At 46.7% G+C, this 26133-nt stretch overlaps 1 protein-coding gene across 1 annotated transcript in view; it reads right to left on the reverse strand.

Moving 5' to 3' along the window:
- Positions 1–26133, reverse strand: part of LOC119431853 (putative pre-mRNA-splicing factor ATP-dependent RNA helicase PRP1) — an 82610-nt gene that overhangs the window by 36944 nt on the left and 19533 nt on the right. Inside the window, exons 4-6 of the mRNA XM_037699307.2 lie at positions 19861–20253; positions 10055–10231; positions 8727–8981 (exon numbers count right to left, since the gene is read on the reverse strand). Coding sequence (XP_037555235.1) covers positions 8727–8981; positions 10055–10231; positions 19861–20253 — 825 coding nt within the window. The remainder of the gene's footprint in view (positions 1–8726; positions 8982–10054; positions 10232–19860; positions 20254–26133) is intronic.

The raw sequence follows: 26133 nt of genomic DNA on the forward strand, positions 1-26133 counted from the left end.
TTTCGCTAGTCCCATCCCAACCAAAGGTCTCAGCCAGTGTCCTTTTTTTTTCCTAATGGCCAAGACCATCATTATTTCAATCATGAAATTGGCCCTTGGGAGATAATTCAAACTTGGCTGGTCAGCATACATGGAACTCAATGGTGTTGTCTTGGTGGTGCTACAGGACAGTGAATGCATTGAAAATTGATTTTCAGCCTGCCCTCAGTGACAAAACTATACAAGTGAAAACGACAGCTAACAATGAATTATTATTGTGCTTACGTAATAGCAATAAGCAGCTTTTATCAAAAGAAAGAAAGGGTCAGAATATTGCCGGCGTGGTGCAATCGGGTACAACAGGGGTTCTCAAGCATGTTCGTTCCGGGGAACCCTGCTAAGCTCCATGAAGTGCCAAGGAACCCCCCTCAAATTAACCGAATTAAAATGTCCTAATTAAACTAATTAATGTTGAATTATCCAGAGTATCAAGAAAACAATAAATGAATGCCTACTAGTTCAACACGCTTTTATTTACTGAATGCATCGGCAAATCTTGTTTTTATGTTGCACAAAAGCAGTGAGGAAGCTGAAATTCTTGTCATCTCATGACTGATTAAGGGCTAGCAGCCGCGGCGTGCATCTTCATCTGCAGACACGCTTTTCACTACCGCGTGCAGATCTGGTTATTTTTTCGCTAGGGAGCTGGTTGCCAACAAATCATCCGTACATCGCGATGTAGCCGGTGGTCTTAATCTTTGACATTTTTGTACTGAGTCGAAGCGCAACTACTACTTGCCGCAACCGCTGCTGACGAAACCGTGACCGTTATCGACGCGATCATGGACGACGAGCTTGCGGTTCAGGAGACAAGTGGCCTACGCACGCAGCAAGTCAAAACGAAACTACCATTTGTTTCAACAAGTATGGACGAATCCGCAGTCGCTATCGACGCGATCATGGACGGCGACTATGCAGTTATGAAGGCACGCAGCCGACGTGCACACCGAGTCAAAAGGAAACTACTGTTTGCCACAACCGCTGCGGATGAAACTGTGGTGGCTAGTGGCGCGATGACAGATGGCAACTACGCACTTATGGAAGCACGCGGCTGGCCACCAACGCGGTGTTACTCGCGGCGATTAACGCAACAATAAAGGCTTTGAGGGCACAAATAAGCACACAGCATCCCGGCGTTGCTGTCAGTCACGTATCGCGTACGATTCCTGCTGAGGACCATGACGATGTGGACTGCGCCGCTTCGCTTTTGGTCGCTAGCGCCGTTTTTGCTCTTTCGCGGCGGGCATTTGTGGTGCTCCACACATTTTTTTTTTTATTCCTCCAACGTATACGTCAGTGCGCACGCTATCGGCACCTACCCTATCTACAAACGGGAGAAATGCGCATGTTGGTAAGTGACGGCCTCCGAGATTCAAGTGCGAAAGCTTAGGCGTCCTGCCCGTTTTCGAAGGTTGTGTGGCTAGAAGCTGCTTGCGGATTTATTGCGCAGTTCACGCACTACCATTACGTGCTGTGATGTGCTTTTTGACACTCGGGCATGGGTAATGGAAGTTCTGTGGATCGAGCACACCTCTTGCTCGCCATTTTAGCCACTTAATTGGCGAGCATGGGACCACGGAAAATTTATAAGTGGCTCGCGGAACCCCCAAGCAGGGGCCTGCGGAACCCCAGGGTTCCGCGGAACCCACTTTGAAAACCCATGGGGTACAAAATTGAAAACAAATTCATGGCATCATCAAATTCAGAAGATGTCGACAGAAGTTTTCGCATAGGCATAGGTTGGCAGCGATGATCCGCCGCTTTGGTTATGGCCCAGCTCGTTAAAAAGTGAAAAGGTGAGGGTGCAGTTGGGAGACCCGAGAAAAAACATATCTGGTTCGCCGGAAATGCGGCGCTGCTGCCACCATATTGAAACAGTAACAATCTATCAGCCCTGCATATAAGGTGAGAGGTGAATTTGAAGCTAAGAATTCTAGAGAAAATTTCACTGACGATTACGATACTCCCTAATGCGAAATTTGAGCGCAGCTCTTCGTGCGTTTTCATTTCGCATGTCAATATTTTGTATTATGATTATATGGGTACACGGTTTATATTAAGAAGAGAACGCTATGAGTAGCGTAGCTGGCGCGGACAATCTGTCTCGTGCGGCACATTGCAAACAGAGTGAAACATGGCGCGACTGCCTCACTAATCAGGAGATCGCAAGAGGCAGCGCGTGGGTGACGTGTGGGCGCGCTTCACAACAGCCGCCGTAGATAGACCTCCGCTAATGCAGTGATTTGTTTATATACAGATGACACACGCTACTGTGGCACCATATTGTAGCCATTGTTGCCACACAGCCCGTCTTGCATGGCACTACGCTCATAGCCGCTCAGTCCTGAGTAAGCTATGAGTAAGCCACTCAGTCCGCTTACTCATAGCCACTTGCCATGGCCCCTTGCAGGAGCAGTGATCCCCGTCATGCACACTGGTACCACAGACTGACCTAAGGAGCTGATGCCGCGGACGAGCATAGCCCTCCTCAGCCAGAATGCCCACCCCTGAAACTACTTGCTGAAATCACTTCACTCAATTTGGCTTTAACTGTAGTAGAAAACTCACATCCTCAAAAATTCAGTGCAGTAGAGTTTTTGCAAATGCTACATTTTCTGCTGTCGTGCAAGTTCCACGCATGCAATGTTTATTTATTTACACGTGAAATAGTGACACACTGCGGCGCCACTTCTTCAAGCAGTTTCAAGTGGCGCCATCTCCACCTCAATATCTGCACTGAGGGCGCCAATTAAGCGAGGGAAATGCCAGAATGACTGTTGTAAAGTGGGGGGATACGCAACTCTCATGCGTCCCCTGATATTTTATTCGCATGGCTCCCGTCTCCTGTAATACGGCTTCACCATGTGGCTCTGCACCGGCCGGTGGGGTTGCTGAGTAGTACAAGAGATGGCGCAAGTGTTGCGCTGCTAACGCCACCTAACGGCGGGGTTACTCCGGAGCATGAGGGAGCAGGCCCTTCCCCTTTGGTTTCATGTCAGCGAGTGGCACTGACATTCTGCGCATAAGCCAACACGCTTTCCGCGAGACCTAAATTCTCAGAAACGCATTTTTAAACGATGGCGGCCAATTACCAAGAAATAAGAGCAAAGCCCACACCTACATACGTGTTCCTTGCGAATCTCGTGTGGCTGGGGAGCGGGGCACCGGAATGGACGAACACAACCGTTCAAGCGCGCCAGCGTGGGATGAAACCGTTTAAGCGCTGGTGCACAGTATGGGATGAAAATATTCGCTCGCTATCTGGCCGCGATGAGTCGGACTTCCACGATTTGTCACGCGCCCATCGGAATATATTCTATAGGTAGCTTTTTGGCCTGCAGGCATTAGTGTATGAAAGGTGCAATAAATACCCTTGTGATTATTTGCACTACTAAGTTGTCGTTTCTTTGTCCCAAGAGCACGTTTGGAGACCCCACAAAAGAAACCCACGATTGCTCGGCTATTCTCTTTCATTCGGCTCGGTCGTTCACTGTTGTGTTGGCAAGGTATGAAGATTCAGCGCACACATTGACTGCATTTTCGTATGCCTGTTGCGAGAGCCTGATAATGATCGAAATATGGACTGAACACGCGCAGGAGCGGATGCAAGCAGCAATGCGCCGACAAACTTTGGCCATATCCTCGGACAATCACTCTTGAAGATACTTTGTTTCGTAGCGCCGGACATGTCAACAGGCGACAGTTATCCTGGCACCATGATAAGACAGCATGTTTGGCACTGAGCCAAGACTGCCGTGGCTCGTAGATGGAGATGCGTCTGGCGCTAGTCACACATCGCTAACATGAAGCTATCCCCAAAAGTGATCATCTGAAAATACGACACACCTTTTTCGGCCACTTGTGGAATTAGTCACTCATTTTCTGCCAAATCCCTTATTTCGAACTTTAAGTGGTCCTCGTCGAGTCCAAATTTTGGTCGACAACTGTAAATCCTTTAGAGGCAAAACCATGCATAGTGTCTGTTTTATTATGCAATTCGCGTAATACGTTTCCCACCAAGTATACTGTTTTTTTCTTGCAGTCTTATGGATACATATTAGAGGGGTTCTACTGTGAGCTGGGAAAAATGAAGTGTATCATGTGTGTTCACACAATTGCCTCTGTGCTTAATTTGTGACCCCTGCAACAAGAAAATACGGCTTGTAATCAATAGTTTTTGTCTAAAGCTTTACAGCCTTTTCATACCTACAGTCGAACCCCGATTATACGACTATGAGGGGACCACGCAAAACCGTTGTATATTCGAAAAACTAAGAATATAGGCAATGACGTAAAGTCTTGCACAAAAACGGATACAGACCGCCTGAATAATCCAGCGGCACGAACCTGCACTGCTCCAAGGAAGGTAGATTAAATTATAAACAATTTACCGTATTTATTCCATTGTAACCTGAGTTTTTTTTTCATAATTTTTTTTTGCTTGAACTCGACCCTCGCGCTACACTGAAATAACGGCAAAATTCACCATTTTAAAACAAATATTCCAAGTGCCGCGATTTTTACTGTTACGTTGGCAACCAGTAACTTTACGTCTCGATCCAATCCATAGACAAGTCGACCGAAGTCAGAACTTCTTTTTGGGTGGAATCGATGCTGTTTTCGCAGTGCTTGTGATGCTGCCATACTCTACGGCCTTTTGCAGTTCGACTCCATTCATTCGCAACGTTATGGCGATGCAGCGCATTCGGTATGGCGGCCGCTTCGAGAGACAAACTATTTTCATGGCCGAGGAGCTGAGAAAGTCCGCTGCGGCTCGGTGTCTCGACGTCACGGTACAAGCGGCAGGCCCTCTTTAAATGCGAGGCCAATCGGAAAGGCTCTGTGGAACTTGAAGTGGCCTGGTACATACTCTGAATGAAATGGCTGTGCGGTCTTTCAAGAAGTACTTAAATTTCAAACAAGGTCGACGGCACGGAATATGATTTGATTCTCGGGCGATCACTTTTGGAGATAGTTTCGCTTTCGCGAGACTCTGCTTGTCCCAGCACCGAACCCCTCGAAGTATTGGTGGCGAGCTCCACCACTGGAAAAGCTAGCGCCACCGTTTGCGTGACGTGGTATGAGGGATCACGTGGACACAGTGGCCGCGTCGTCTGCTTCTGAAGCGCCGAAACGAGCTGAAAACAAAAGTTTAGTCCCACCTGCGCTACGGCTCTGATAAAGTGGGGTTGTTTTCCCGCTTTGGGTGTCTGCTTGACAACACTTTAAAGTGCTACAATAGGTAGTGGCTGCCTTTGAAGGCGTCCGACATCACATGGTTGCTCAGTACTGCAGTGCCGGACGCACACGGAACTGAGCCCGGTGTCAGCCTTCACACGTACGCGCAGGCCAAGAAGCTGCATGTAGCTTGGATTGCGAAACAAAGCCGGCAAGCAGCCACTGGCTACAACTCGAGTGTGTAGCAAGCGCTTCCGTGACTACGAGGAAGATTTCTGGGTTGCGATGTTCGGTGCACAGCAGAAAGTAAACACAGAATTTTGCCGGCACGCGCTGCCCGGTTAATATCATGAAGATTTGATCTATGAACTTGTTGATGCTAGATACTGGCAAATTCACCAGAATGGAAAGGGAACGGTAAGAAGCACATTCAAAAAGGCATGGCATATGATCATGTTTGTGCTAGCACCAAACAATGAATGTACTGGATTAATAAAAAGAAGCAGCGGGCAATTCCTCGCTGAGAAGACCGATAAACATACAGTGTGACGCAACTTGAGAAATAACGATATGGAAATGTCCAAGAATTTAGAACAGAAAAAAAGAATGAATTGTCGCGATGGCACATCAGGAGTCCCCGTATAGCGTCGAGGTCCCTAGTTATAACGAAATTATTTTTTAACAGTCAATCAATAGCTAATCCATATTCGATCAATAATCAATAAATTCACATAACTTGGTAGTGCTTAGCCTAGCCCAAGTACGTGGCCAATATCTTGCGATAGACAATCAAAAGCCAATCAATAGCTAATCAATAATAAAAAAATTCTGGGAAATGCTGGGGATGACATGGCAGTGCCTAGCCTAGCCCAAAAGCGAGGACTAGCTATGTGCCCATCAGCTCCGCTGTCTCTTTAGCATTGCGCCGCCAGTGCAAGCTAAGGCAATTTTTTTTTCTTTTCGGCAAAAATGAACATTGTTTCCACGTAAGGAAAAATAAATTATACAAAGAATCACTTCTCAAACTATTTCCATGTTACCGCTTTTGCGATTGCACTATTACCTGTGTCGATACTATTGGATTACTTTAGCGCTAAGGCCATTAACTTTTGTGCTTCAATGCATAAAACAGCGTTTTCCTCAGAAAGTTAACTGGAATGCCCATGCATTTCGTTGGACACTTTGAAAATTAATATCTCGAAACTGGTTCAGTCCTGAGAATTCGTTCCAAGTGGATCATCGCCTTGCGAACTCAGCGGCTATAATTCGTGGATTGAAAGATGTGCTGTAAAATAATTAAATTAAACAGTTAATTAATGTAATTATGTTAAACATTTAATTAGGTGTTTTAACCATTCATTAGGCCATCCATGTCAGAATTAGCTTCGAACTACATAAAACAATTAGCCTCCTTAGAGCGTTGTCGCATTAATGCGAACACAAGAAATCCTGAGATATGGTCAATTCCATACTTCAGAACACTCTATAAGCATCAGTCGTTAATACATAACCTACCATTCACTTTGAACAAATACAAAAATGTCGATAATTTCAGTAAGAAAGAACTCAGCTCATACTTTGGTCGCTTGTAATGTATCTGATGAGATCATTATTCTGCCTTTGTGTATGGTTCTGAGTATATAATGTACATCCCGTTTTGTTTTTTTAGCATCTTGTAAAATTCAGTCTCATGCTATATTGTATAGCTGGTGCTGCGTGTTTTGTATAGCTAGTATTGCTATTCTAGTGTTGTTGACACTTTGAAAATTAATATCACGAAACTGGTTTAGTCCCGAGAATTCGTTCCAAGTGGATACGCCTTGCGAACTTGGCGGCTATAATTAGTACAGTGAGAGATGTGCCGTAAAATAATTAATTTATAAGTTAATTAGCATAATTATGGTAATTCTTCAATTAGGCGTTTTGATTTCTCGTGGAAGTAATGGCCACCTCATCGAGTAGTTTAGATCAAGGATTATAATTGTGCTATCTGCCACAGGCAATCTTTAAAAATTTGGTTCAGCTAAAATGAAACACCATGTATATTTGCATGCTAAACGACATCATAGAACCATATCGTACAAATCAAGGTAAGTACATGCACACCAGCGGAAAAATAGCAGCACAGGCACTATGGGCCGGATTACCGATGTTCCCGTGGGAGAAACAAAGATTTCGGCCTTTTATTGCTTATCTACTGCAGCTGATTAAACCTCGAGAAGGTGAGGCTGACAGATACGGTGCAATCTGTAAGTAAAAAAAAAAAAAGAATTTTTTTTTCTTACAGGCCGGGCCTGGTCATGCTCACACGGGCCCTAGCTAAGCTTAGTAATGAACGCCCGGGCCGGGCCCGGGCTCAGTAACACGGGCCCGGGCTTGGAAGCACGGGCCCGGGCCAGGCCGAAAAATCAGGCCCGTGCAGTGCTCTACTGCAAACCCGTGTGATCGCTGCATTGAGGCTTCATTCTGTTATGCTCCATTTGGTTATACAGACAGCACACTACAAGAACGTATTTCACATAGTGTGCTCTCAGCGCCTGCCTACCTTTCGCGCAAGAAGCTGGTTCGAGGGACTCCTTTGCGGCGACCGCGCGCAATGGGCGTTCACTGTACGTATTCAGTAAAGAGAGCGCCTGTAAACTTATCTGCACTTTCTGTTTGCCCAACATTATTATTTTGACAGTAAGAAACTTCCTTCGTTTGGAGAGTACTTACAGAAATGGCCAAGAAGGCTCCCATGTGGTGTTTCTGTTGAGTGCCGACAGCAAAACCTATTAGGAGCACGCAGCGTTATCCCTCGTACTACGCAATCGAGGCACTTCCCACAGATGGCGACTCCGTAAGTCCTCGCCCCCAATATAGCCGACAGTTGGCGCTGATTGCGAGCTTAGGACAGTGCCAGAAACACTTGTCGGGGACACTTTCAGTGCCAAGTCACGTGGAATTTTGCGAAAGTGAAACTACCTACGCAAGTGATCGCCCGAGAATACCGCCCAAGGAAAGTTCCGTCTCCTCTTTAGATGACGATGATGAGTGAAGAGAACTAGTTTCCGAATTGCATTTCCGTATAAAGGTACCATTTCTTCTTCTGTTCATCTCGCGTTACATTCACAGTTTTATTTCTTATTTTATTTCACATGGCTGCCAAGTCGAAAGTGGCCCTTTGCGCTATAATTGTGGTCGCGCTAATTTGGGTAAACAGGGTATTGCACACCCGTTATCAGCCGGCTGCAGTGTGCTCGCGTGCCAGCCTGCATCTGCTTACGGCGTTTTTTTCCTTTTGCCCCTTGAACGGGACCAGCGAGGAGTTGTACGAAGAGGGGTCGGTGCAAAATTCCGTTGTATAATAGAGGTTTTTAATACATTATTTCTATGGGGGTTTTGCCGAGACCAAACCAATTCGTTGTAAAATGTGAGTCGTCACATGACTGGGGGACGTATAATCGAGGTTCCACTGTAATGCCTAGGGTACTTCACATAGAGATAGCATAAAAACAGAAGTCCTGTACCTTTTGTTTGGCAAAACCAGGGTCAATCACGAAGACCACACCATCGATGGTCAGGGATGTTTCAGCAATATTTGTTGACACAACTACTTTTCGGCCAATGGCCCCATTTGCCTTGGCAGGTGGTGGCGGCTCAAAAATACGCTGTTGCAGATTTGGTGGCAATGATGAGTACAGAGGAATGCATTTCATTTCTCCAACATCTGGCCCTAAGTTATCAATTTCCCTTTTCAGCCGTTTACATGCCTCTTCAATTTCCTGAAACAAAGAGCAGGAAAAAGTTGTCGCAGTTTCACCTGAAAGGCGAAGCATCAATTGCGATAGCAAACTTGTAGAGAGCTATACGGAGTAATGATATTAGCTTTATCAGCTGTATAAACTTGGACATGCAGCAGCATCGGCAACACGCAGAACTGTTGTCGACGCCATCGGCGTTTTGCCCGCGTTCGCTCAAAATGCGTGCGGCGTTGGTGACTGTTGCCGGAGCCTCTGATATAAATAGGCACTTGGTGCGGCAGCTAAACGTCGCCTCCCTTCCCTCCCCCACGGCCTCTCGCGCGTCTGAAGAAGGCGCGTTTGCTCTACATATATGGTGATTGTAAAGGAGAAAAGAGACGCCTACTTCTGCAGCCCTTAAGCGAGCACGGCGCAGAACGCGTGTTTGTTCTCCGCCGTGCGTTCACTCCCCGTGAAAGAGGCGCCCCTCGCGCCCTTTCACTCGCACATACAGCGTTCGGCGCGCGGCGACTATTTCATCTCCAAATGATGTCATACGGAACCTCACGGCGACGGCGACGGCAGAAATCGGCTTTTGAGTGTCCATATAATTGCTATCGCAATAAAATGTGTAAAAGCTCAAAAACAAACTAAACTGAATGCTGTACAGCATGACTCTCGTATACTGTATTTCACAAACCTAACGCACATTTTTACGCCAGAGAAAATGGGTCCGAATATTGCCTGTGCATTACAATTGCATATGAAACCATAACTGTATTTGCCACGTTAGCAACAGCTTACTGTTAGAGATGTCAGATGCAGCAGCATCGCCATAAGATGGTAGCAGAGCACGTTTTCATGAAGGTTGCTGTGGTTACCCAGCTACTCACACCAAATATTCACAAGAACTCAAGGAAGTGCTCTTTCCTACCGTAGTCACCATTACATGTGATCAGAAAAAAATATGTTCGCATAAATCCTACTAAAATCTCATTTCTTTTTATCTTTCATAGTTCTGACATCATGAATAGTGCAAGTAGGGTGAAAAAAGATCAGACTGCATCAAGTGGGCAAAGTGCATGCAGTTGTATTTAAAAAAAAAAGTGATGTACCTCTTGGCCTGTAAGAAATAGCAGAATGTCACCTTCAATTTCCTCACACATATGAATCTGGATGACAGTTCTAATGGCTGCTTCAAGGTAGTCTCGTTCAGGTTCCGGTGTATAGAATATCTCCACAGGATGCGTCCGACCAGGTACACTCATCAATGGTGCATTGTCAAAATAGTTCTGTAAAGAGGACAGTGAAGTAAGCAAACAATGACCAATGTTGCTATAACCATTCACAGAAAATTGTAACAAATACAAATTTCCCAAGTCAATTAATGTAAAGATTGAAGCAGTAAATGTGCACCTTGCACAGCCAGTTACACAGATGCTAGCCAAAGGTACTCACAGCTCATATACAATGAGCTGTATTCATTTCCAAACAAAAGCCTTCATTCATTTACTGGTCATATCAACTGGTTATACACCTTAGATATCAATAAGAATTGTGTTGCACTACTATGGCTTATTTCATCGATAAGGCAATGCTTTCTCTTTTTCTTAAATCTTTTGATACCGCTAGAGATGTGCTCATTTTTAGTGCTTTGTTGTAACGTTATATTTCAAGACGTAGTAGTCACAATGCATATCGTGATACCTAAAATTATAGCCCGATCACAGGTGTTTTGAATGGACGTAAAGCAGTAAAAATTGCCATTTTTGAGAATTCTTATGTGAAACTTCAAAGAAGCACCTCAAGGAACACGAATGAAAGTAATTGATAGTTTTGGTATAGGTACCGAGAGTAAAAAAAAACAAATATACAAAATTTGCACCTGGTTCCTACTTTCCCCAACATTTCTAACTCAGATCATGCAAAAAAAATTACGTAAATATTTGTTGGCATCACTACTAGCCATAGTAGTGATGCCCATGCTTTGCGCATGCAGTGAACTGCCTATGCTTTGCGGGAAAGCAGTAGCTTCGCAAATGTGAAAACAGGCGAGTTCTTATTGTACAGCGAGCATTTGCTTTTACTCTTTGCAGCAGGCCCCTGGTTTGTTTCTTACTGTATTCATTAGGCTCGTGAAGCAATGTTTGTCAAGTCAGGCAGCATGCAGAAGCCTCCTTATACTTGATTATTCCATTCAATTAGCTTTTCTTTGCAAGCAAGGTGGTTTAGTGTGCGTTCCAACTGGCACTGGAGCCTCCATGTATTTGTTCAGCGTGTTTAGCGTAATAGCGGGATTGAAATATGCATGTGCTAAACGACCCATAGCGTTTAGCGCACACACGCCTTTTCTCAGGTTTAACATTACCGTCATTGCGTGGTTGACAGCTTGTACTGATTTCACCGTGGATCGGCAGACATAAAAAAGTACAAATACAACTCGCTCCCGGCTTTCATTGTGCTGCCTGTCGCACTTTTCGGACGCACACACAAAGCTTGGCGAATAGATAGAATCACTCAGGTGCACTATGTATGTGAAATTTGAAACGTATTGGAATAGCGTCGTGCACATAAACTATGCTACCGCGCAATACTAATACTAAATACTAAACAAACTCGCATACTGCAAAGTTTGTTTACGGAACGGTAATGCTATTTCCCTTAACTCCGCTATTACGCTAACGGTAAACTGAAAACTGTCTAGTAATGCAGAGTGTTGCTTATCGGGACCCTGTATCCCTTTTTATCGAAGTCAAGAAATGCATTTGAAGTTAAAATAGACTATTTCAGAAATACTGTGCCGCAAAAAATACTTCAATGCGGTTAGCAGAAGCAAAGTTAATGGTAAGTAAAGATCGCCCATGATCACCTTTGCGGTGCTACCGCTCCTTCAATGGCTTGGACTGCGAAGCCTACAGAGGAACGGGGTGTGTCCACAATGCTACGTCTACTGAACAGCACCGTGGTGCGCAGCTCAAATTAGATTTTGGCTGTTCACGTAGGCACCACTATTTCTGATTTTGGCAGTTACGATGCGCCAAACGCAGCTGTCCTCAGCAAGTCGCAGTGCACGTTGAGGACTACGCTGAGGATCTTACGCTACATAGCAGACCGCAGCTACATGCAACTGTAGTGCGCATGCACAGAGTCTGCTTTTTGTCCTACAGGGCTGGAGTATACGCCCGCGCTACGTGGTGTGGACTGACTTTGTCCCGCACCAGCTTGACCGACGGATAGTAGCCATATCCAACTTGTGCATATTGAAATGCTGTAAATAGCTTAATACGAAGCGATCTCTGCCAAGGCGTGTAGCCAAAAGCAAGCACGCGCTGGCAAGCGTGCATGTGGTCTGACCTTAAGTTTCGCGCGGTCTGAGGCTAGTTGAGTGCTCAGAACTAGTAAAAATTAGCAAGACCCAATGGTTATGGCAGCAATAAGCAGGGTGGCCGAAGTTTAATTGCGACGCCGGTGGCCGTGGCCAAGCATGAGCAGACGACTCGGCTTCTTCCGGAAGTAAGCAATTTCTATTGAAATTCAAATCGCAGACTTTCCCTTACTTCAACCTGTGTATTAAACAGCATCAATAAATATAGAAATTAACAGTAGGAAGAAGCGGACTGATCCAAAAGTCATTCTTGACTGATTTTAAGCTATGTTGCCGAGTCAACCAAAGCGCAAATTTTGTGTTGATTCATTTAGGAAGTGCTAGGAGCACTGGAGGCTAGCTTCGACAATATCTCCAGTTGAAGTTATTTTTCCAGGCTCCCCAATCTGCCAAAAATTGTCAGTAACAAAAATATGTCAGTCATCATTTCAGACGGTGCATGATGTTGCAGAAGCATTCTAACGGAAATGCTTAACAACGCGCAGAAAAATTGTGCTATCTAATTGATCGATTTCTATAGGCACAGTAACGAAAGAGTTAAGACCATACAGTGATATCTCCTTTGTAATGGGCTCAACTCTAAAAGTCATGTCATGATTAAAGCAAAGAACCTTCAAATGGCACAACTGGATGTGAAACTCCAAGGATTCATTGTAAAAAAAAAAAAAATGTATTCCATACAAAGGAAGCAACGAGATGATTCCAACTGCTCATGTCCACATTCACATTACCCCACAAATAAATCAATCTGGCCACATCACACCTCCTGCCGTTTACAAAATGATCTTTTTCAACGCCTTTACAGTCACAATCATTGCCTTTAACCCATTTGCTTTGCCACAGGCCACAGTAAGAAGCTTATCTGAGAAATGGTTACAAATTTTCTGAAGATAACTTGCCAACGAGTGCTATTATAAGCATTTAACTCGGCAGCTGCCTATGAATAGACAGTACGTCTGTAAATCTCAGCTTGCATTGTTGCTCCAACAGAAAGTGGCCAAGTCGAGGAAAACCAGGAAATGAGAAAGAAATGTGAAGTATAGTTTCCACTTGGCAAAAGCACACCTCTAAACGAGATTATTCAATATGCGCATCATCAAGTGCATATGTTCTGTAAAATAAATGCTGGCTATTTACGCCATCTTTCTTATACAGTCCAGTCCAACGTTCATAGATACTTGTTCGGCTTGCAAATCGTCGTCCTCAACCCAGGCACAACCTGTCCATAAGGGCTGTGAGGGCACTGCGATTGAGCATTATACCTAGCGATTGACGCTGCTCTGCTGGCTGCAGTTGTTTGCATTGAGTTGTGGTGTTGGTAGACAATTTTAATTTCTTACTGCATGTCCCTTCCCCCTGTCCATGCACACTGCTCACTGCTGCAGCCTTTAGTGTGATGGCCCAACATCTGCACTCACAGAGACCCACAGTTTCTGGTACATGCGAGTCACGGAGTGTTGATACTGCGAGCACACTTAATGTGCAGGCTTTCGTTTTTCGCCAAACCTTCCCGTTGTTATCACGTTCTGCATCATGTTTTAGAACTTCACAACAACATCCCAACATGTTCTATGTCCAGTTGCACCAGAAGGTAGAGGAAGAATTTCTACAAATGCCACTTCTCCCGTCTATTCATGCAAGGTTTGTGTTGTACACGTCTGAAAGGCAACATAATGACGTTTAGACATGCCATAAACGACGAGGTTATCGATATTGAGCGCAGTGCTTGGGCACTGAGGAACGATGCAGTTCCCTGTTTGATTCCAGGCTTTCCAGTCCACTTTTCATTTGACCACAAAAGATAAAGGTAGCCAAGATAAAGAGAACTTGTGCATAGACACGTTCCTTGCGACCTCACCAGGAAATGCTCGCAAAGGCAACTGTTCCTTCGGGTGCCTTCAGTTTCACAAATTGGCACTCATTCCTATCCTTAACTCGCATTCACTTCTTCACACGAATGAAATGACGGTGCAATTAAAGCACAGCGAGAGCGTAAAAAGGCCAAACTTCAGTGAAGCATGATATACTTGTGGAGATCCATTGACTGTTGTGTGGGCTCGTGACAAGTGTTTTGTTTTAATAGATGCGACAGTTTTCCGTGTGAATGTATTTCCATGTGATAATTGCTAATAAGTGCAATAGGATAAGTAGAACCAGAAATGACCGCTCCAAAACAGTGACACTGCCACAAATGCTGCTTTGACAAAATGAAAAACATTTTACAGCTAGTTCATGGTGATTATGGCAAAGGCTAAATCAATCAACGATGATACAGTGATCCAATCAAGCAAAATTCTCACGCCAACCTGGTGCAAAGGAACAGGAAAAGATATTTGGCTCAATTTTCGGCTTCAAAGAGCAGTGTCTCCCCTTAACTTTTACCCACTGGTAAAGGTAGGATGTTTTTCAATGCGTTAGCATTCTTAGGGTAATCGCCGCTCCTTCCGCCCCCCCCCCCCCCCATCCATCAATCTATACATCTATACCTATACCAACCAACCAATCTGTCTATCCATACCTATAAATCTATACCAACAAACCTACCTATCTATACCTACCTATATATCTAGGGTTGTGTCTAACCGTTTTCCCGCCTACCTGGGTCACTGGGTAGTCCGTGGTCGAATGGCTAGCACATCAGGCAGCTGTGCTGAGGGAACAAGGTTCAAAACCAACCGTTGGACCAAATCAGGTCACTGTGTATGTGGCAATGTGTACATATGACAAGCTCTTCAATGAACTTCTTTCACGCCAACATGGGTCACTGTAGATGCGGTACTGGGTACGTACTCCTTTTCAAAGAAACTCTTTGATGGCGACTTGGAGCCCTGGGTATGTGCCACCCAGTGTGTGCTCGTTTTCAATGAACTTCTGTGATGCCAAGTTGATCACTGGGTATGTGCCAGTAGATGTGTGCCACTCTTCAATGAATGTATTTGACACGAACTTGGATAACTAGGTTTGTGTCGCTCTACTATGATGAAAAAGATCCATTAAATTTCTCCGATACTGAACGGAATCGAACCCATGTCACAAGGGTTCTTCAGGGACAGCAACCAGACGCATTTAGCAGGCTATGCCTGCTAAAATGAATCGTTCAAATGAACGTCTTTCAAGATAATGCTTTATCGAGCTGAGCCATTGGGTATGTTGTGAGGGAACAATTCTCAGCGTTAGGAGGCACCCGGTGCACCACACTTCTCGCTTCCAAGGCCACGTGCAGATTTCTCCGCAGCGCCACTAAATGGCATAGCGGGTTCAGAAAGCAAGAGAGGAGCCTGGTTGCCGCATGACGTGTTTCTCAGCATGCACAAGCACTGGTGTGCCATGCATTTTGGACGCAATGCGCAGGCTTCGCAGCGGTGGTGCCTCGTGTTCTTAGGGAAGCGTGAAAGGGGAATCCCACTGCAGTACACCGTCTCATATATAACTCGTTTCGACGGTGGCAATACACTGTGTTGCAATATTGATTCAATGCTAAATGCATTACCGTTGACAGTCATCATCAGAAGGGTTCTGCCAAATATTTTTGGTATCGTGGAAGGGCGATATATATACATGGCTCAAATCATTTTCGGTTTTTCAACGTGAAAACTGGGAATACTGTTGAACCAAGAGCTAGCTACCTGGTGCATAACTGGCACCAGAAGGGTATCTATAAGACTATTTTATGACAAGATGCGTTGTACACCCTTTTCCAAGACAATCTGGCAAGACATTTCCTAGACTGCAAACTTCTACACTACAACGAAAAACTGCAGATGGGATAGCTGTTGCCTGAACAGGGAAATATTTCTGCACGAGTGTGCATAAACCTATTTCAGCAGAAAGTTGTGTGGTTTAAAGGGACAGACAACCGTTCAGAACATGAATTGAGATAACCCCGCGGATGGAAAGATCGTCTATCGTATTGGCTAGAGCGGGCCGTTTTTCTCATTAAACGTGGATTTATATTTTTAAATCTTCACTAGAAGTCGTGAAAAATGACCTTTGGCGCCCCATGCGCCAAAAATATGAACCTATTGAAGAGGTCTACCACATGACCTTCTACCAGTGTATGCTGTTCCTGGTCTTTTTATTAATATTGAAATGCAGCGACATTCTTTCTGTTATTTTTTTAACTTACAATGTGCAGATAAGCCTTTGTTTGTAGTGAGTAGAAAAGTGGCACTGCCTTCGCCTTCGATGACTTGGCTTGGCTCGTCTATCGACTGAATAACGACGACGGGAGCCAGCCAAGTACCGTAGGCGTGTACTTGCGAAAAAAGAAATGCGGTGCAGCTATAAGAAAGGTCTGTACAGCAACGCAAACTTATTGTAACAGTCTATTTACCTTTAAAAGTGGCTGGAAAGGTGACAATATAGGTGGTTAACCACAGTTGCACTTCCTCCAGTGAAAGTAGGACTATGGGCAGCTTTCGGCATCGCTATCACTTCTCAGCGTTGCTGGAGGAGGGACTCATCATTTTTTTAGAGGCTGCTCAGATCGAAAGATTCTGCTTACAAAATAACCACGCACTTTTGGAAGTAACCGATGTAGGTGTAAACACTACTGATGGTGAGCTTTTCGTTGTGCCATAAAAACGGGGTCCATAAAGATCAGTTTTCAGTCCCTTTAACCACAAGGAGCTGCTTATAGCTAAGTACCGTATAAACCTGTGTAAGGGCCACACTTTTTTTTTTTTTTCAAAAAACGAGGGCCAACTTTCAGGGTGCGCCCTGGCTTATACACGCATGTGCAAATAAAAAAAAAAATGTTTTTTCCAAGTAGAAACAATGTACCAATAAGAAAACGAAGGGCATTTATTGCAGTATACAACATATACGCTAAATCGTTGTCACTCACCGGGCCCTCAGACTCGGATCCAAGCTGGTGCTGTGTTACGGCGCACTCATCACACCAGAAGTCATCTTCCGCGCTATCCAAGCTGTTAGAGATTATAGTGACTTTAAAACTTTGTGATATGATGTCCGTCGACAACGAGCTCCACGCGGACAGGATGCCCTGTTAGGCCGTTCGGTCGGCGTCAGATTGTGGCTACAGCTTGCCACCCATTCCATGTACTGCCTTCAGAATTCAACCTTAAAAGGCCTATTTATTACGCCGACATCCAGTGGTTACAGCATGCCTGTGAGGCCGCCCGGAATAACAGCCATATCTGCGCCGACATGGCACAGCTGTTCTCAGTCGCACATTCATGGGTGATAATGATGATTATCTGCTGCATTCTCTCATGTTGATGGCGCCTGGAAGCTCGCACATGCACACGCATTTTGAAGACATGTGGGTTGAGGAAAGGGTGAGTGTGGCCCTTACATGGTTTTTTTAATTTTTTTTTCAGATACGTACTTCGGAAAAATGGGGTGCGGCCTGTACACGGGCGCAGCCCTCACACGCGTTTATATGTGTGGTGTGCGCGACACAGTGTGGTGGACTGAGACAACAAGAAGCAGACGACAAGGAGTGCAGGCGACAAGCGCTGAGGCGAATGCGGGACTGGTTGAAACATGACAACGTCGAAGAGCGTCCGGCACGTGAACGCGCGGCGCAAGAAGAGAAAATAACAAAAGAAAGACATCCAATCGCAAGACAACACGAAACCTCAAGCAGCCAATGAGGAAACGACAAATCGGCCAGAGTGGCAGAAAAACAAGGCACGCTGGTAGAAGGGGGGGAGAGTTCCAGAAGCGGCACCAGGAGAAGATCAGCCACTGGATCGGGGGTTGAAGACGGCCGTCGGGTTCTGGACCCGAGCCACCAGGACTTGACCTGACCGGGGCCTCTTGCCAACCTGTTCCTCGGCGTAGCCACTCTGCCCGATCGTCAACTGCTGTCCGAGGCTGGCGAGCGTCCGCGCCCGTGGGCAGAACGTGAGCTGTCGGGCTACGGGCCCGAGTTCCACAACCAGCTGCTCGGCCAGAACGCCGCCGCCGTCTGCCCGTGCCATCTCTCTCCAAGCCAGAGTTGTCACGCTCTGGTAGCCGGTCCAACACAGTGACCTTTTGGCGAGACCAACATCGCTTCTCTCGTCTCAGCTTCGAGACTGTTGTGCGGGCACACACTCGCGGCCTGCCCGAACTTTCCTGTTATTAACGCCATACTAGCCCCAAGCGTGTTTGTTGCCGTAATGTATTGTTGAGTGTTTACTTTATGGTTCTTTATTCTCGTTTTTAGTTTTATTAAATGTTTGTGTGGGTTTTCCAACAAACGGCTTTGTCCTCAATTGGGTTCTGGGAGGCTCTGCCTCAGAGAACCGTCTAAACCATTAAATAAGAGAACCTGTCATCACAATACGGTACATAAGCTGCAAAGTGTTCCACGCATCAAGACCGGTAAATGGAAGTAAATAAGAAATATGGGAGGTAGGAAGTCAAACTAAATGCGTTGAAGCCTTTCTACCCATGGATAGCAATGACGTAACAGTTCTGTTGCATAGCCGATTTTGCAGCAATGAACGAAAGCCATATGTGAGAGCAAAGGCCGAGTTTCAACTCGCTCTAGACCATGGCAAGCTGAGGTGCCCATAGCTACATATGGTTCACATTTAAGATAGCTATCTAAGGACTCCCGGAAACGCCTTTAATTTTACCGAGAGAAAGGACACTTACAGCACTTGCAGCTTTTATTGAGACTTCAGTGGGACACAGCTCAAGTACCTAGCCTCCAGGTTATGTTACTCGTATCTAAAATAACAAGTTGCGGTGTAGGACAGCTCCTGTAAATGCACCATGTAAATGCCATACACCACGATAGCCCACCGTAACCGCACCAAGCTGTAGCAGACAACGCTCGTATGCTTGCCGCAAAGATCACTTACAGCGCTGCGGTGGCAGGAACGGCCTGTTCCCATAGGTGAGGATTTTCAAAACAGAAAAAGTATCTATAAATGTTGGTCAGGTCAACAATGTTCCGAACTGCCTGACCAGAGCAAGTTCACTGTTGCCAATCATTGCCATCATCTCCGCTTCTGCTGAATGCACTAAGTACTTTTTGCTTAAAGTATTTCTGAAATAGTGTGTTTTCACATCAAATACATTTTTCAACTCCAATAAAAAGTGGTAGTGGAGCCCTTTAAAGAGTTAATGAGTGTTTAGTGTCAGGAGCACAAATAAAGTAGACATTGAGGTCATGTCCACCCAAATAGAGTACTGAGCCTTTAGTGCAATTTAACAATAAATAACTGGTACATGTATATTAAAATAAACCCTTGCAAAGAGATTTAACGCTGCACAATGTACAATACCCTAACAGAAAATTTGGTTGATTTATCGGTCATAAAAAGCCGTGTCCCTTTTAAGTGAAATAAAATAATGCTATTTCATAGCTGCACTACACATAGCATATCAGTTTTCAGAAAACTCCGGCAAGAACAGAAATCGAACTTTTCACAATTGTCACAGAAAACCGTCACATCATTTAAAGTGATGCCCCAACTCCCAAAAAACATAGCATACACTCTCATTTGAGCTTTATCATATGTTATGGCTACTTGTTGAAAGCACTTAGTGAAAAGGCACAAACTATAGTCCACTCACCTGAAATTTACCAGCATCAAGAGTGGCACTCATAACAACAATCTTGAGGTCTGGACGCTGGGTGACGACCTGCTTTAAAACCCCCATGAGAATGTCCGTAGCCAAAGTACGTTCGTGGGCTTCATCCAAGAGCACAACACCATAGGCTTCAAGCAGTGGGTCACTCATGGCTTCTCTTAGCAGCATACCATCAGTCATGTACTTCAGCAATGTCTTTGGAGAAGAGCAGTCCTCAAAGCGAATGCTATAACCAACTTCCTGGCCAATAGCCACATCCATTTCCTCTGCCACTCGTGCAGCAACACTCATGGCTGCTACCCTCCGTGGCTGTGTACATGCTACACCACGGCGACCTCCCTTCTGGCGCAGAAGCTCTACACACCACTGTGGAATCTACAAGAAGAAAATTAATTGTTATCACCTATGGATCAGGAGCAGGAAACAGCTATCACAATGATCACAACTATGAACATGCTGGCTGAGTTAATATAATTTCTTTAAAGAGCCTTAAACAGACTCAGACATCTAGAAAATTTGACCTGGACGCCCATGTCACACGCCTCAGTACAGCGTTTCGCATGCAAAATTTTAGCATAGAGCAATGGTCGATCTGCTACTGTGCCCGAGCAGGACTCGAGAATAGTACAAATATCTCTGGTTATCAGCGTTCCAGGATCGGCATTACCACGATGTCTGCGCGCAACGGGGTATGCTAAAAGGCGCTGTTCCAAACGAGTACGAGTTGTATTGCACATGCTTACTTGGAGTTATAATAATCTTTTTTTTTTTTTTGCATGCAATGAAAACCCCACTTTATATTTGCGGTTGCGTTACAATCTTGCAGACGTAGTACTTGGACAATGGTGAGTCGGTCAGATGCCTCAGACTGAAGGTTATCAACAAAAGGGGCTTGCCGCACAAGCTATGCTGCATAAGTGCTACTTGCATGTGGTGCAAAATACAGGATAAAGTAAAGACACTATGACCTTGCAGTTCTTTCTTAAGCAACGGTCATAGCAAACAGAACAACCTTTTTACAACACAATTTTCTTTTTACCATTGAAAGCATGATTGCAGTGTTTCAACATGTTAAAGTAACCAAATTTGCTAATAAATGCATGTGGATATCATTCAATATTTGAAGTATCTGTATTCGATGCACATTCGAAAATTCACACACCCCTAGTTTATTTCAATGTCAGGCGATAAGTAGAATTTTTGCAGTGTCATAATTTTTCATGCAAATTAAAAGGTTTCTACTCAAATTAATCACCAATTTGAGTTACAGCCCTCGAAGACCACCAGCAGTGTAGCAAAGTTCTCAACCCCAGTATGTGTATGTAAAGGATCCAAAAAGATTAAAATGCCTGCCAGTGCAAGACTTCAGCCCAATGCAACAAAGTTTACAAATTGAATTCTGGCGTTTTATGTGCCGAAACCATGATTTGATTATGAGGCACACCATAGTGGGAGACTACAAATTAATTTGGACACCAGGGGATCTTTAACATGCCTCCAACGCAGGGGACACGGGTGTTTTTGCATTTCGCCCCCATCGAAATGCGGTTGCTGCGGCCGGGATTTGATCCCGTGACCTCATGCTTAGCAGCGCAACACCATAGCTGCTAAGTCACCACGGTGGGTAACAAAGTTTATGTTATAAGCTACAACCTTCCATTTTAAGTACAAAACACAGAAAGAATGTCTGTGCAAGTCAACAAGACTATTAACATTTCATGAAGTGAGCAACTTTTTGGATGCTCTTGAGGAGGACTGCAGCGATATCAAGCAGTATGAGAGCTGCCAGCTGTGGCAAGGATAATAACCAGACACAACCCTTTTGCCTAAAACAAGTTGGTTGCATGTTTATGGCACTCACTTCCATTAAGGCCTTCCTGTAATTGGCCACAGCCACGGTAACTTTTGCTTCATGGTAACAGTTGCTTATTGGGCATACCGTGTGTGATGATGTGGATATTGGCGTGTGGCGGTGACAAGAAGAAAAGTGCTGATGGTGATTGTGAAGGAAGACGACGTCCCACGGACAAGGAAGCGGCGTGAGAGCACGAGAGCGTGAGCGGCAGTCTCAAACGGCAGCTCGCAGAACGGCGGTCCAAGGCTAGATAACCGACGACCGGGTGTCCTGCTGTGATGTGTGGTGCGCGACGGTGATATTTGTGGTGTGCGACAAGGTGCGGTGCATTTCAAACAAGCAGACGACAAGGAGAGCGCGCGCCGCTCTACCGCGCCGCGCCGAAAACGACGACGCCGAAGACCGTCCGGCACGTGAACACGCGGCACAAGAAAATAAATCAAAAGAAAAAAGCCAATCCAATCACAAAAGAACACGGAGCCTCGAGCTGCCAATCAGAAATCGACGAATCGACCAGAGCAGCAGAAAAAGGAGCCGCGCTGGCAGTAGGGAGAGGAGTTCCAGAAGCGGCACCAGGACAAGGTCGGCTACCGGATCGGGAGTTGAAGACGGCCGTCGGGTTCCAGACCCGAGCCACCAGGACTTCACCCGGCCGGGGCCTCCTGCCAACCCATTCCTGGGCGCCGCCACTCCATCCATTCGAGAACTGCTGCCCGAGGCCGGCGAGCGTCTGCGCCCGTGGGCAGAACGAGAGCAGTCGGGCTACGGGCCCGAGCTCCACGACCAGCTGCCCGGCCAGGACGCCGCCGCCGTCAACCCCTGCTGCCAAGCCACCTGCCTTCCCGGGCATCGCCACCCTGCCCGATAATCAACTGCTGCTGCCCGAGGCCGGTGAGCGTTTGCGTCCGAGGGCAGAACCTGAGCTGTCGGGCTACGAGCCCGAGTGCCACGATCAGCTGCCCGACCAGAACGCCACCACCGTCGGCTCGTGCTGCCGAGCCGCCTGTCTTCTCCCACCGAGCCAGAGCTGCCACGCTCTGGCAGCCTGTACGACGCTCCGACACAACGTCTTTTGGTGAGACGAACAACGCTTCTCTCGTCGTCTCGTCGTCTCCGCTTCGCCGCGTCGAGACTGTAGTGCATACGCACACCCGCAGCCTGCCCGAACTTGCCTCATATCATTAGCGTTCCAGCTACGTGTTTTCATCTTATCTTTGTGTGTTTGTTTTTATGGGTTAATTTTCGTTTCTAGTTTCATTAAAAGTTTGTGTGTGTGTTTCCCGACAAACGGCTTTGTCCCCAATTGGGTCTTTGTCCTCGATTGGGCTTTCCCCTTAATGGGGTTGTCCCCCAATTTAAGAACCATCTGCAGTCACGCTGCATCACAAATTGGCGTCCGCGCGACAGGACAAAGCCGTTTGTTTGAATTCTGTTGCTAACTCTAACATTTGAAAAACATGGCTAGCACGCGAGAGCTGTTAGCTTTAGCCGAACGCATGGGGCTTGAGGGAGCAGAGCTAAAGGCGTGGTTCGCGGAGCGGCAGGCGCGAGCGCGAGAGGAGAGAGCTGCGGAACGAGAGGCAAAAAAGCAGCAAATCGAACACGAACAACGTGTGCTGCAGCTTCGTATCAAGGTAGCGGAGGCGGAAAGGGCACGAGCACTCAGAGAGATTCGCAAGCTGGAGTCGCATGCAAGCTCGATTGAGCGAGCGTCTGACACGCGCTCCAGACACGACGTTTTGAAATCTCTCTCCAGTGGCTGCCTCGAACGCCGTCGCGGTCTTTCGTTAGAGTTAGACGCGCAGCGAGAAAGCGAGAATGAAAGTCTGGCGGGCAGCAGAAAGGGTAGTATTGGTCCTAAGATGGACCGCAGTGAAAACATAGAGGATTTAGAGAAGGAGCAGGCAGCCATAAATGAGATCGAGGCACGCATGCGCACCCGTGCTAGCAACAGCACGTCACATAAAGAGGCAAAGGTACCTCCAAAAAGCCCGACGCACTGGGCAACAGGGCGCATAGACAGTGACCTCGAGGAGGATGAGGTGAGCAACGAGATGCTCGCACATTCTTCCTGTGTACCGCCCTCAGCGGTGACAAGTGGCCTCACGAAGTTTGGGGACCATTCAGACAGCTTACCTCGAGAAAGGGTAAGCATAGCCGCTCCTAGAGCAGAGACAAGGGAACGTGAAAGTTCCGTATCGGAGGAGATGTGCTTTCGAGCCTCTGGGAGGCAAAGCACTTTTGACAAGGAGCAATCTGCTCCTCTCCTCAGCTCCAATGAGACAGCACAGTGTCGTTCCACTGGGGAACACAATGTGGTCATCTCACAGGGTGATCTCCTAGATGTTAACATAACGTATGTGCATTCCTGCTTGTGTAATGAGGAAACAGATCAATCCCCTCTGTCAGCAGAAGCAGAAAGCATTTCCAGTGAAGTGCCGGGTACATGTTCTGCCGATAGATCAGAACTTCATTCTAACGCACCCAACCCAGTCTCTAAGATATTTCGATCTCAGTGCATGCAGCTAAAGCGTTGTGGATCTAGAGTCAATGATGTCCTGGAGGAGACTAAAGTGGTTCCAGGGCAGTCGTCCCAAACGCAAAAGAGACGCGCGGTTCGTCTCATCTGGGACGGGATAACTTAACTAGCTGATAAATAGACGGTTGCCCTCTCAAGATCTTTGACCCTGGACCGAATCGAAACATTTAAGTGTATTGCTATTCTGCTTGGGCCTGTGTTAGAAACTCATGATTGTTATGCGTTGCATGCCCTGTGAACCTTCTTTGGGACATGAGAGTGCTATGTGTTTGAACCAAGATTAAGTGAACTTTTAGTGATAGCTGTGTGAACTTGTCGCGCACAACCGGCAGTTTTTCCTGTGGAAAAACTTGTCCCAAAAAGGGGCTTATGTGATGTGTGGTGCGCGACGGTGATATTTGTGGTGTGCGACAAGGTGCGGTGCATTTCAAACAAGCAGACGACAAGGAGAGCGCGCGCCGCTCTACCGCGCCGCGCCGAAAACGACGACGCCGAAGACCGTCCGGCACGTGAACACGCGGCACAAGAAAATAAATCAAAAGAAAAAAGCCAATCCAATCACAAAACACGGAGCCTCGAGCTGCCAATCAGAAATCGACGAATCGACCAGAGCAGCAGAAAAAGGAGCCGCGCTGGCAGTAGGGAGAGGAGTTCCAGAAGCGGCACCAGGACAAGGTCGGCTACCGGATCGGGAGTTGAAGACGGCCGTCGGGTTCCAGACCCGAGCCACCAGGACTTCACCCGGCCGGGGCCTCCTGCCAACCCATTCCTGGGCGCCGCCACTCCATCCATTCGAGAACTGCTGCCCGAGGCCGGCGAGCGTCTGCGCCCGTGGGCAGAACGAGAGCAGTCGGGCTACGGGCCCGAGCTCCACGACCAGCTGCCCGGCCAGGACGCCGCCGCCGTCAACCCCTGCTGCCAAGCCACCTGCCTTCCCGGGCATCGCCACCCTGCCCGATAATCAACTGCTGCTGCCCGAGGCCGGTGAGCGTTTGCGTCCGTGGGCAGAACCTGAGCTGTCAGGCTACGAGCCTGAGTGCCACGATCAGCTGCCCGACCAGAACGCCACCACCGTCGGCTCGTGCTGCCGAGCCGCCTGTCTTCTCCCACCGAGCCAGAGCTGCCACGCTCTGGCAGCCTGTACGACGCTCCGACACAACGTCTTTTGGTGAGACGAACAACGCTTCTCTCGTCGTCTCGTCGTCTCCGCTTCGCCGCGTCGAGACTGTAGTGCATACGCACACCCGCAGCCTGCCCGAACTTGCCTCATATCATTAGCGTTCCAGCTACGTGTTTTCATGTTATCTTTGTGTGTTCGGTTTATGGTTTTCTTTTCCTTTTAGTTTTATTAAAAGTTTGTATTTTTCACAACAAACGGCTTTGTCCTCGATTGGGTTCTGGGAGGCTCCGCCTCAGAGAACCGCCAAAAAAATATAAAACAAAAAAAAAAGAACCTGCTCATCACACCTGCTACCGTGCAGACCTGGTCAGAGATCCCGCTCGTGGCTGGGCTCTCCTGCGCACGCAGTCTATAGCTCGTCACCAGACCTACAGAGCTGAACTCCTCACGCACAGGCTCATCACTATGCGACCGCAAGGTCTTCTCTAATGTGCCAACAGTCTGCTGGCATGTTATGCCTGTGTGCTTTTACGAAGTGTTCTCTGCATTTTGGAGCAGAACACAATGAGAGATGTGAAGTTTGAGCAGTCATCCGCTTGCTACGAGACCGGCTTTGCATGGTACGTCCGGTGGATTGTATTGGATCCAAACGGCGGCTGCGGCTAGGGAATGGTTCCCTGCGAGATTGGCTGTACTCTCCCTCCTGTTCTCACAAATTTTGCATACTGCCACTTTGTGAAG

This window comes from Dermacentor silvarum, chromosome 1 (assembly GCF_013339745.2).
Source record: "Dermacentor silvarum isolate Dsil-2018 chromosome 1, BIME_Dsil_1.4, whole genome shotgun sequence".
NCBI classification, from domain to species: domain Eukaryota; kingdom Metazoa; phylum Arthropoda; class Arachnida; order Ixodida; family Ixodidae; genus Dermacentor; species Dermacentor silvarum.